The sequence below is a fragment of the Panicum virgatum genome, chromosome 5K, assembly GCF_016808335.1.
Source record: "Panicum virgatum strain AP13 chromosome 5K, P.virgatum_v5, whole genome shotgun sequence".
NCBI classification, from domain to species: Eukaryota; Viridiplantae; Streptophyta; class Magnoliopsida; order Poales; family Poaceae; genus Panicum; species Panicum virgatum.
The window spans coordinates 639997-651438 of NC_053140.1; the positions used below are offsets into that span (position 1 = coordinate 639997).

Sequence of the window (11442 nt, forward strand, 5' to 3'; positions counted from 1 at the left end):
GCTGTCTCGTGGGCTGGAAGGCTGAATATAGGCTTGCATGATTATTGGGCCGGGTAAAAAAACCCATGCGTTTGCGGGTTCGGGTTCTACGTTCCCAGACCCGAACCCGCAAACCCGATGAGTTTAACTTACTTCCCATTAATAAATTCACGGGTCGAGAAATTGATCCAGACCCGTGCCCTAATGGAGTAAAAACCCATCGGATTTTGGGTTTTCGGTACCCATTGCCAACCCTAACATACACACATAAACATATTTACGGTTCACCTAGCCACACCAACTCACTACCTTACATACACTGTATAAATATATGTTGTAGATCTGATCTTCACATATTACAATTACATGCATGTAGACACTCACGTGCATTCAAAATTTCACATAGAGCATGTAAGAAAAACTACCATAAATAATATAAAGAATTTTACTCTATAAAAATAACTACTAAAAATAATCTAATTCAATCTTATATTTTCCCCTCCTTCTTCCTCCAACCAAACACACCTATCTTCATCTCCCTTCCGAACCTCAAATCTAGCCCACCAAGCAAATCTCAAATCTACCCCGCTCTCCTTCCCTCCTTACCTCCCGTGCAACGCCAGCGCCCTCAGCTCCCGGCCTCCCGCAGCCATGGTATCAAGGTGAGTCTTTCCCCTCCAGTCATAGGCTCCCATCCGCCCTGCGCCGCCGCCTTAGTATTCGCAAACCATCCTCATATTCTTTTGGCTTCGCCGTGTTTCATCATCTTGCCGGATTCCTTTCCCTCATATTCGGGGCTGCCAAATTGATCACCGTTTCTTTCCCAACGACTTGCAGATTGGTGGTCACCTAGCTCTCCTTCCTGTAGCGGCTCTACTCGTGGAGGCGCGGCATGGCGTCGCCGCCGCTTCCGTCGCAGATTGTGGAGTTCAACTGCAAGGTGTGCTCATGCTGCTATCCCGCTTTTACAGTTTGGTTTGGTTGCTGCTGCAATGTTTGCTTCCTAAAATGGTGGTTTTGGCGGATGTGTGTTGCAGGTGATGGAGGAGAAGCTCAAGAGTCTGGGCCTCAAAGTCAACCAACATGATGAGAACTTAAGGTTCCTCAAGTCCGAAATCAATGTCATAGAAGAGGTCTGCGTCGACCTGGCAAGTAAGTTGTTAGTGTGTTCGACCCCTCAGTTGTGGTAGCTTTGTGCCCCTTTGGTGATGCAAATCCTTGTCCGAGAAATGCTTCTCAAATTGTAGACTTACACGACCATGTCGATCAATTTAACTTGCACCATTTATTTTGTGCCGACCATGTTTTTAAAGCAGTAAGGCAAGGTAAGGCGAGCCACCGCCGCCTTATCGCCTAGGCGTGCTAAGGCGGACTAAGGCGACTCCTTAGGCAAGGCGAGCCACCACCGCCTTGAAAACACAGGTGCTGATCTATATAGTGGTAGGCCTGCGATGCATGGAATCTGACTGCAGCACGACACAGAGTTCAGTTCTAAATCGTGATACCCAGATGTACTTACTGAAATAATCTAAAGAAAATTTGGTAATCTTCAGCATGTAATTGGCATTCTTGTAAATGGATGATGTTCCGAAAATATCTAGATAAGATGTAAGGCAGAATTTGGTATCTTTTTACATATCTCCCCTTGAATATAGAAAATCGTAAGCTTGAATGACATTATTCAAACAGTGTAAAAGTCACATTGGAAGTAGTCTTTCTGACCAATTTTCCTTTTGTTTGCTACTGGTAACACTCTGATTGGCTGGTTGTATTGGATGGCTGTAGCACATTAGAATAAACCTGCAAATAATATGTAAATATGTTTTATCTGCATGACTCATGAAAGAAGTCCACACTCTGCGATGCCTCTATAAATGTACTAAACCTGCAACTTTTTGTAGTTAAACTCGGGAATTATCATACATCCGCCACTGCTGTTGCGACTAATGATACTTCTACTGAAGAGGCTGAACAGCGTACTATTCGAAGTATACTTGATCAGGACAAGACAGCAGCTGCCATTGTATGCCAGCTGAAGGTCCGTTATCACGAGCGCACATCACATATGCCACTGATGAAAGATATCCTTGGTTTTATCGCGACTTTGGGAAAAGTAAATGATGATAACCTTAGCAGGTCAAATTTTCTTCTAGCTATCAATGTGCCTGAACTTTGAACTTATTTCTTTCGGGTTTCATCTCTAGCCTACCCCAACTTGCTTGGGAAAAAATGCTATGTTGTTGTTGTTGTTGTTTGGTATGAGAGTTTTAGTGCCTTAATTGATGCCAAGTTAATTGGAATGATATGTGTGTTTTCTTAATTTGCCATTATCTATTTTACTGTACTTTTATTATAGGGTACTCGCAGAGTACTTGGGAATGGATAATATGCTAGCTCTTGTCTGCAAGACTTATGATGGTGTCAAGGGTCTTGAAAAATACGACAAGGATGGCATCATTGATAAGAGCAGTGGCGTACATGGACTAGGTTGCTCTGTAGGAAAATTTCTCGATGGAAGGTTCACTGTCTTTTGCCTTGAAAATTTGAGGTACACTTCGTAAATATATCTACAACCTTATTCTCTTTTTGGATCAACTGGATGAGAACTTTACATCATGCATTTTAAATGTTGCAGGCCATTTTCTGGTGATGTTAACATTGATGATCCGCAGAGAAAACTTATTTTGCATAGACCTAGGTTGCCTGGTGGGGAGTCTCCTCCTGGTTTTCTGGATTTTGCAGTAAATATGATTCATCTGGACCGAGTACACTTGAGTTGCCTCACACCCAGTGGTCATGGTCTTCGGGAAACTTTGTTTTACAATCTGTTTTCTCATTTACAAGTTTATAAGGCAAGAGCCGACATTCAATGTGCTCTTCCTCTGATAAATGATGGTGCTGTTTCTCTAGATGGTGGTATACTGAAGCCCAATGGCTCATTTTGCCTTGGCTATAGGTATGCAAGCTATCCTTTTACGTCTCTTGATAATGCTAACAGATCATACAATTTTCGAGTTTTGCTGACCGTCCATTACTGTGTAACAGTGTAAGTGTGTGCTTTTGCTGCTGTAGGCATTTCACCATTTAGAGTAATTTAATTACATCATGAGATTTTTCACAAGCTCATGCTATCATAAACTCGATACACTAAATCACAGAATATGCACTGATTCTAATCAAGCTAAGTTTGATTGCTTTAACTAATATCTACAAATGACTTTTGCAGCAAAAATCTTGAAGTAAAGTTTCCTGTAAGCCTTGAGGTTTCAAGTTCACCTGAAAATATCGTTGAAATGGAGGAGCAAGTTAAACTTAAGAAATGGGAGAAGGAAAGGCTTCTTGAAGATATGAAAAGGGAAGAAGATTTGCTGAAGCAAGTTAAGGAATTATACAGCAAGAAGAAGCAAGAGCTCATGGATTATCTCACTCACCCATCCTTGACACAGGTATATTGGCAGTATCAATTTATTCCCTTTAGAATCCAAGTTACTTCATATTCGCAGTGATAATATGAAATATCTGTGCATACACCAGTACATTATAGCTTCTTGCTTAATAGGCCGTTTCTTAGAAATCTGATTAACATTTGATGATACAAATATTTCTGCTATTGCCCTAAAAAAATATTTCTGCTACTACCCAAATGTTCCTAAAAGGATATAAAATGTTGAAACTTATCCAGTCTTTTCTCTCACAGATGCGGTGTGATTCGCCAACAATTCGTTCACCAGCAACTCCGGGAAGTAATCCATTTGGAGCCAAATCCTCCCACAAGCGCCAATCTTAAAAACATTTAGTGGCATCCTAAGTTTGGTTGGACTTTTGCATGCTCTGGCGTCAGCTTGCAGTGCCAAGCAAGTACCTTCTGCTACAATTGCGGTGTTAGTCTGTGGAGGATAATAGGAAGTACACTCAAGTAGGGGTGCCTGTTTATCTGCTGTTTGTAGTAGATGGAGTACACTGCTACTTTATCTTTTTGCTAGTGTATGTATCTTCTCGTCAGTAGAAGGGAAGATGATAGAAGAGGTTTCTATCAAACCAAATTGAAGAAAACAGTAGAAGGAACATGGAGATGAATGTAGTTTCTCCATTAGCTGTCCAGAATGTGACTTCTTAAAGGCACTACTGGATAATGGCAGGATGTAGATTTCAGATCTTTCCAGGTTGGCTAATCTGACCGTGACTCAGTCTACAGCTGAATCATCATGACTTGCATTATTTTGAAACACTAACGACTGTGTAAATCAATATATCATACTGCATTAGTGTAATATATTCAAATTCACAATGGATGAAATTGACCGGATCCTGGAGATTCATAGACCTAAAGAAGCATGTTTTGGTAATAGTTTTCTAGATCACAATCATCCATTGTGGCCGTTCAGTAAAAGTGCTTGGGACAATCACAAATCACGTTCATGTGTACATGTAAAGAAGCTATTCCATTTGAAAACAATAGAACAGCGTCAACAGTTATTAGGGCACTACTTGCTATTACAACTGGAAACAAGGGAACTGCACTGACAATGTAGACCAAAATTGTTGTTTCTGAATACTTGGAGCTTTCCCAATTCCTAAGTAAACTTTCCCAGATTCCAAAGATGATGCAGATTGCAGATAGCCACCCCAAACTTCTTAGTCGCCTTGAATAGCATACTTCCTCCCATTGTCAAGACTGCAGTTCCTTGGGCTGGATTACGTATTTGTCACTGCAAGTTGAAAGTTCAAGTCAGATAAACAAACAGCTATTGGTGTATTACAGTTGCAGGCACAAATGCCACTCCATGAGACAATGAGTTTATAATTGTGAAACGGCAACACACATATGCAAAGAAATAAAAAAGGAAACCTATCCAAATGCAACATTGGTCATCTAGAAATGTATCCAGACAATGTATTCACCTGAGCAAAAATTACAGCACTAAGAAGTATGTACTTGTGTTTACATCTTCTTTTTGGGCGGGGAGATTTTCTTTCCCCTGCCGGATGCGACGTCGTCCATGCTTTGGCCCTGGCGCCGGTAGCGGCCGCCGGAGGCGACGAAGCCGGGGCATGGCCGGTAGGCCTTGATGGGCCACCAGCCGAAGCCCGGGACGGCGGCTATTCCCCCTTGGATCCGCCCCTCGCCATTGCAGCCCCTCTCAAGCTCGTCCCTGCCGCAGCCCCTGCAGCCCCTGTGTATGCATGTGTAACATTACAAGACCATCCTTTCAAGTAATGCAGCAAAAAGTTATGCTGATTGAAATCAAGCATTTTTTTTCTTTTGTCTTTCGAAAAAAAAATCAAGCATCCTCAAAACAGGGTTGTATGAGAGCAGTGGCGGAGCTAGGAATCAACGCAAGGAGGGGCCGGTTTCTACAACACTTACACATATGACAGCTGTTAAGCGGCGGACGGGTGGAGGCCAACAACGTGCACACGTTATACGTAGGAAGTGGCAGTCATTCAGTCAACATGTGTAGAATCGCATTGACAAAAATGAAGAGAGAGATATAGCAGACTGCATCTGTGAGTTCGAATGTTGACGCAGAAAAGCAAGGAATGCAGTAGTAGAAATGTTTTTTAAATAAATGAAAATATTCTAGCCTCTCGCAGCAGTAGAAATGTAAATTGAGTAGATTGTTGCAATGAGACTTACGTAGTTATGTGTGGGCTTGCAGAAGTTAAACAGGCATGACCTGACTAGCTAGCTGTTACAACTCTGTATTCTTGCAACTCAGATTTCCGTAATCCTATACATATGCCTAGAAATTTGTATGGACCAAGGGGGGGCCATGGCCCATGTTGGCCAACACATGGCTCCGCCAGTGTATGAGAGCAACTTCAGCAGGACTTCTATTTGGGTGACTAAACTTATATTTTAATCATTTTACTCAAATTTTCATCTCCAACAAGGCCTCTACTTGGGTGACTAAAATGAGGAGGTGACTAAATTTCCTCTCACACCCCCTCAATTTGGTCACCCTCTACTTAGGCTACCAAAAATAGGACGCACCATTTTTTACCTTTTCTCTTCTTTTTTCTCTCTCTACTCTCTATTTAGTCGGTGCTGCTGAAGTAGAGACTACATTTTAAGTGACTAAATTTGAAAAGTGGGTGATTAAAATGAATTTTAGTCACTCAAATTTAGTCATTCTACTGGAGTTGCTCTGAGAAACTCTCTCTTCTTGGTTCGGAACTGGCATAGAAAGCTTTAGATTAGCACGGAGAGTTGAAAACATCATCAAACAAAACCTGTTACTACTTCATTAAAGAAAAAGATGCCAAAATCAATCTCAGATGCCAACCTATATAATAAACAGTAGGGACAGAAAACAGCCAGAGACAGTACTGAACAAAATAAATAAAATATGAAAAATAAAGCAGGTTCCACCGAGATTTGAACTCGGGTTACTGGATTCAGAGTCCAATGTCCTAACCGCTAGACCATGGAACCAGTTGATGCTAAATTGGAAAATTAAAATTATATTACGTGTATGCCGCAGAACGCAGGAGACTGAAGACGCTGGATGGAGAGCTGAAGAAATGAAAGAAGATACCTGAAGTTGGGGTCATCTTTGTAGCTAAGAAGTGGAGACTCAGATCCTTCTTCCGGAGGAGCAGTGGCTGCCTCCTCTTGCTCCTTGGCCACCACAGAAGACGAGGCGCCCGACGAAGCGCAGCAGAGGAGAAGATCCTTTGGCTTCTTGTGCAATGGAGGAGATGCAGAGGAGGAAGGATGTTGGCTGCTTGGGAGGGAGAGGGAGTTGTGGAGAGCAGGGGAAGGACGCTGCAGCAGCCAGACGGTGGCTGCGGCCATTAGCTGTTCTGCGGCAGCCTCTGCTGTAGCAGCAAGGAGATAGATGGGTGGTGGAAGAGGGAGGAAATGGAGAGGAGGAAGAGCATATGGAGGTGGTAAGAGAATGGATGGGATGTTAGCCACGTGTACTGTCCACTGTGTGCCAGGGGATGGCCTTTTTTTTAGCTTCTTTTCTTTTTCGAAAACCATATATATAGGCTGATTTTGGGGAGACGTTTTGTCCATGTTCTCATCTCTACTGACTTTGTTTTTCTTTCCTGTCCTCTTCTTGGAGAGATATTCTTGAGCCAAACTGTCTAATTATTTTTTTTTGCAGTTCGTCATACATAGCTCATTTCAGTTAACTTAACTGAGATCGATCCCACCACGAGGCACAATTAAACATTTTTGCACATTATAGAAACCTGTTAGTACAAGCCATTTCCTAGCTTGTGTTCCAGCATCTTGTTGCATTAGCCTGCCCTGAAAGCGCAAATCTGAACTAATTCGATGTCCCACCCAATCATGCTTTATCCTCATACAAACAGGTGGTTACACGTTGAATCAACCGCCTATGATTCAACATTATTCTAATGTGCTCCGGCAAATAATGCAAACATGGCATTGAAATGACTTGTATGGAGGTTTGCGCAAAACTGAAAAAAAAAAAAAAGAAAGAGAAGGAATCACCAATGTTCTTGGGAGTATATATATGGATAATGAATGTTGGATCTTGATTATCATTGAATGCTTCAAAAAGATTGGTGCAATCTGGACGCTGAGATATGGATGTTTGTGCAGGGTATTACCCCTCACTTATGACAGTGTCCGCTAAACAGTACAGTACAATAAAGACTTTGTAGCCGTATCATGCAGCATATGGTCGGATACCGACAAGAAAAAAAAATCATCAAAGCTAATCCTAAGAGAAGGACGGTTCTGTGAAAAGACTAGGGATTCTGTTTGTGAAGGAAGAAAAGGAACTGTTGCTTTGCCCTCATATTGTTTGTTTTTTAATATAATACAAAAAAGAAGAAGACGAAGAAGAAGAAAAGCTATGCAAAAAATAGGTTCCACCGAGATTTGAACTCGGGTTACAGGATTCAGAGTCCAATGTCCTAACCGCTAGACCATGGAACCATTTCTGGCAAGTGGAAGAAATAATATGTATATATCCATTATGGGCATCAAGTCAACGGCGGTCATCTGCCATCTCTGGACGCCACGCAACGTCGTCGTCGTCGTCGTCCTCACCCAGTCACCCTTCACCTCACCACCAACTGCTACTGGGAGGGGAGGGAGCCAGCAGCCAGCGCGAGCACCGAGCAGGAGCAGCCATCCTCCAGTCCATTGGGGTGGGGAGGCAGGGAGCCCATCCACCACCAAACAAGAAAGCCCCCCCCCCCCGCAATCCGCGGCGCTCCCCTTGCTCTCCCGCCACAGACAAAGCGCCGGACCCCCGCGCCGCCCACGCCTCCGTCCGCCCAGCCCCTGCCGGAGCCCAGGGACCGCTCACGCGTCTGTCCCCGTGGCGGAGGCGGGCCGCCAGGCAGCCATGGACGTGGGCAGCGTCGACTGCGTCTCGCTGCCCGACGCCGCCGCCCCCGCGGCCGACGATGCCGGCCGCGGCCTCGGCACGCTCCTCGCCGCCGCCCGGGCCTCCTACCCCAAGGTCGCCACCGCCGGCGGCGTGCACGAGCTGCTCGAGTGCCCCGTCTGCACCAACTCCATGTTCCCGCCCATCCACCAGGTCACCCCGTTTTTTCTTCTTCATTGGATTGGGGCAATTTCGGCGTAATGATTTCAATTGGAGTAATGATTTCTAGGCCACGGCGCAACAGGAATCCCTTCGTTTATAGGCCGTGTTTGGTTTTTTTTCATGGAATTACTGTAGCATGTTTTGACCGCTAATTTAGAGTATCAAATGAAGTCTAATTACAAAATCACCTCCACAACCCCTCGTGTAAATCGCGAGACGAATCTAATGAGGCATTTGACCGCGTGATTCGAGGATGGCTACTGTAGCATTACTGTAGCAAACCATCGATTAATTACCGTCATTAGATTCGCTTCGGAAAGTTACACTCATTCCTGAAAAGGTTTTGCAAATAAACTTCATTTAGTACTCCATGCAGACATTCGTCTTTTTGTGTAAACTTGATTTGATGGTTTACCAAACACGCCCTATGATAAATAATTTCATCTGGATACCAGATTCACTTTATCATAATTTCGGCACCAATCATCCTCGACTCGAATACATACAATTTTTTTAAAAAAATGGGTTATCACTTCCACCTCATGTTTAGCGGTACGCCTAGGCCTGGCCTCAAAAGGGGCGATGAACAAGAAAATTTGTTCTTTCAGATAATCATTCATTGATTACATGGGTTCTGTTATCATTTGACCAGCTTGTGAAAAACTGGAGTAAAAACAGTCTTAACAGGTCATGACTAATCAATTATTCCTGAGTTAAGCTTCCCAAACAACCTGTTTTGATTTTTGATTGTCAGCTCGGTGGAAATTCTGCACTCAAAGAAAACGTTCAGTGGAAATTGCAACCTTTCGTTATCGCTTGTTTATTTTCCAGCTCCAGTTCTTTTGTGTAGCCAATTGTGAACCAATTGACAATTTTAAGTGAAGGGTGCATTGTTGATGGGGGGCTAGTCAACTTGGCTTCGTAGGAAGCCATATTAAGCCACAGCAGAACTGCAAAAGTAGTATATTAGCAATTCTGGCATGGGAGTGGCAGTGACACTAACTCGGATTGCTCTTTGCACAGCATGGAGCGCACTGGCGTGAAGATTAGCAACACATATAATGATACGAAATATAAGTAAAAACTAATTATTGTCGTTGAATATTTGATTAGTGTTAATACAAATATGTTGATCCTGAGTCAAGACAAGTCCACATACTGATAAGTTAAGTTACCCATTTGTTGGCTGCATGCTTACAAGTGGATGTTGTCGTGAATACGACACCTCCTTGGAATCAGATACTTGGTTACATGTAAAGAGTTGGAATGCAATATCTTGCAATTGAGAGTCTTGGGGATAATGTAAAAAAATGAGAGATTATGCAGTGTTTATTCTTCATCTTAGTGTAGTTCTGGTTTCAGACGTTCTCATATATTTTGCATTTGCAGTGCCAAAATGGGCATACGTTGTGTTCCACATGCAAGGCTAGAGTGCACAATCGTTGCCCTACATGCAGACAAGAGCTTGGTGATATCAGGTGTTTGGCACTGGAGAAAGTAGCTGAGTCGCTTGAACTTCCCTGCAAGTACTACTCCTTGGGATGCCAAGAAATCTTTCCATACTACAGCAAGATAAAACATGAAGCACAATGCAACTTCAGACCGTATAATTGCCCCTATGCTGGGTCCGAGTGTGCTGCTGCTGGTGACATCCCATATCTTGTTTCCCATTTGAGAGATGATCACAAAGTTGATATGCATAGCGGTTGCACATTCAACCACAGATATGTGAAATCGAACCCGCGAGAAGTGGAAAACGCCACCTGGATGCTGACAGTAAGTGTCTATGATATTGGATTATTTTCTCTTGATATTTATTCTCATGAGATTCTTGTTCTCGCTTGATAATTGCGAGTCTATGAACAAAATATAATGCTGATAGGAAACTGAGAAATTTGATTTGGTGTCTGCGAGCAGGTGTTTCACTGCTTCGGGCAGTACTTCTGCCTGCACTTTGAGGCCTTCCAGCTTGGGATGGCACCAGTATACATGGCCTTCCTTCGTTTCATGGGAGACGAGAACGAGGCGAAGAACTACAGCTACAGCCTTGAGGTGGGCGCCAATGGCAGGAAGATGATTTGGGAGGGCACCCCCAGGAGCGTCCGCGACAGCCACCGGAAGGTGCGGGACAGCCATGACGGCCTCATCATCCAGAGGAACATGGCGCTGTTCTTCTCAGGTGGTGATAGGAAGGAGCTGAAGCTCAGGATCACCGGTCGGATCTGGAAAGAGCAGCAGACCCCGGATGGTGCCTGTATACCCAATCTGTGTAGCTAAGTGATGCAAATTGAAAAGAGATGCTGCTGATTTGGCCAGATATTGCCTAATCCTTTTGTCATACCTTGCTGTTCTTCTATTCAAGTTGGGGGGTGGCAATGTTTCGTGTTGTATCTTTGCTAAAAAGAATTTTAGGAGGTTAGGATGCTCCTGTAAATGAAATTGCACATATGGCATCCGTTATCTCACAGTACAGGTGGGCTGACCAAGCTCTCTGCTGCTCCACAAACTGATGCTTTTCATCATGAAAACTGTGTGTTTGGCTCCATGTTTTAAAGAAGCAGAGGGGCATTTTTTTTTTGCCAAGAAATCAAAGTTGAGCATAGCTGTAGATGGTGCCGATGGAGGAGCAGAAAGGCATTGCAGGTGCGAAGAAGGTTACTTGTTTTTTCTCCCGTTTTCTTTAGTTAAGGGCATGTGATGGCTCCTTTTATTTAACACAGAGAAGAGAGTTGAAGGTTACTTTAGTTTCTGAAGCGTTGGAAATGAGGGGTTACTGGTTAGTCAACCATCTTAATGACTTCAAATGAAAAAACTCAAAACTACAAAGTTGTAGATCTCGTTGAGAGCTACAATTTTTGTATAAAAATCATCTCCATCCGAGTTCGTATGAAGAAGATATGATTTTTCTAAAGTCAGACCTTGTCAC

General features: G+C 43.4%; 3 protein-coding genes and 2 non-coding genes across 8 annotated transcripts; 2 read left to right on the plus strand and 3 right to left on the minus strand.

Moving 5' to 3' along the window:
* Positions 1–481: 481 nt before the first annotated feature.
* On the plus strand, positions 482–4252 carry LOC120705469 (protein DEFECTIVE IN MERISTEM SILENCING 3-like). 2 transcript variants are annotated; one of them, XM_039989800.1, is made up of 8 exons: positions 482–641; positions 817–919; positions 1017–1131; positions 1881–2115; positions 2336–2527; positions 2615–2935; positions 3206–3425; positions 3677–4179. In XM_039989800.1, the coding sequence occupies exons 2-8, from the start codon at positions 872–874 to the stop codon at positions 3764–3766; spliced, it is 1221 nt and encodes a 406-aa protein (XP_039845734.1). In that variant the 5' UTR covers positions 482–641; positions 817–871; the 3' UTR covers positions 3767–4179. The 2 variants fall into 2 exon arrangements, with proteins under 2 accessions (XP_039845734.1, XP_039845735.1); XM_039989801.1 differs by having other exon boundaries at positions 539–641; positions 1004–1131; positions 3677–4252.
* Positions 4253–4298: 46 nt separating this feature from the next.
* LOC120705470 lies at positions 4299–6878 on the minus strand. Of its 3 annotated transcripts, none has more exons than XM_039989802.1 (3): positions 6519–6878; positions 4926–5153; positions 4299–4688 (listed from the first exon to the last, which is right to left on the minus strand). In XM_039989802.1, the coding sequence occupies exons 1-3, from the start codon at positions 6776–6778 to the stop codon at positions 4649–4651; spliced, it is 528 nt and encodes a 175-aa protein (XP_039845736.1). In that variant the 5' UTR covers positions 6779–6878; the 3' UTR covers positions 4299–4648. The 3 variants fall into 3 exon arrangements, with proteins under 3 accessions (XP_039845736.1, XP_039845738.1, XP_039845737.1); XM_039989804.1 differs by having other exon boundaries at positions 4916–5153; XM_039989803.1 differs by having other exon boundaries at positions 4882–5153; positions 6519–6872.
* Positions 6344–6415, minus strand: TRNAQ-CUG. The gene has a single exon. It is a non-coding gene; the product is annotated as a tRNA-Gln (tRNA).
* Positions 6879–7825: 947 nt separating the features above from the next.
* TRNAQ-CUG lies at positions 7826–7897 on the minus strand. The gene has a single exon. It is a non-coding gene; the product is annotated as a tRNA-Gln (tRNA).
* Positions 7898–8038: 141 nt separating this feature from the next.
* On the plus strand, positions 8039–11044 carry LOC120705472 (E3 ubiquitin-protein ligase SINAT5-like). Its single transcript, XM_039989805.1, has 3 exons — positions 8039–8507; positions 9906–10292; positions 10434–11044. Exons 1-3 carry the CDS (start codon positions 8313–8315, stop codon positions 10791–10793), a joined length of 942 nt encoding a protein of 313 aa, XP_039845739.1. The 5' UTR covers positions 8039–8312; the 3' UTR covers positions 10794–11044.
* Positions 11045–11442: the final 398 nt, after the last annotated feature.

Bases quoted from the DNA above. Each gene is read 5' to 3' on its own strand.
- LOC120705469 (XM_039989800.1), top strand. From the start codon at position 872: ATGGCGTCGCCGCCGCTTCCGTCGCAGATTGTGGAGTTCAACTGCAAG. The intron at 920-1,016 runs GTGTGCTCATGC...TGTGTGTTGCAG, and splicing joins TTGTGGAGTTCAACTGCAAG to GTGATGGAGGAGAAGCTCAA. The intron at 2,116-2,335 runs GTCAAATTTTCT...CTTTTATTATAG, and splicing joins AATGATGATAACCTTAGCAG to GGTACTCGCAGAGTACTTGG.
- LOC120705470 (XM_039989802.1), bottom strand. From the start codon at position 6,778: ATGGCCGCAGCCACCGTCTGGCTGCTGCAGCGTCCTTCCCCTGCTCTC. The intron at 5,154-6,518 runs GTATCTTCTTTC...ATGCATACACAG, and splicing joins AAAGATGACCCCAACTTCAG to GGGCTGCAGGGGCTGCGGCA. The intron at 4,689-4,925 runs GTAAACACAAGT...TTCAACTTGCAG, and splicing joins TCCCCGCCCAAAAAGAAGAT to TGACAAATACGTAATCCAGC.
- LOC120705472 (XM_039989805.1), top strand. From the start codon at position 8,313: ATGGACGTGGGCAGCGTCGACTGCGTCTCGCTGCCCGACGCCGCCGCC. The intron at 8,508-9,905 runs GTCACCCCGTTT...TTGCATTTGCAG, and splicing joins TGTTCCCGCCCATCCACCAG to TGCCAAAATGGGCATACGTT. The intron at 10,293-10,433 runs GTAAGTGTCTAT...GTCTGCGAGCAG, and splicing joins ACGCCACCTGGATGCTGACA to GTGTTTCACTGCTTCGGGCA.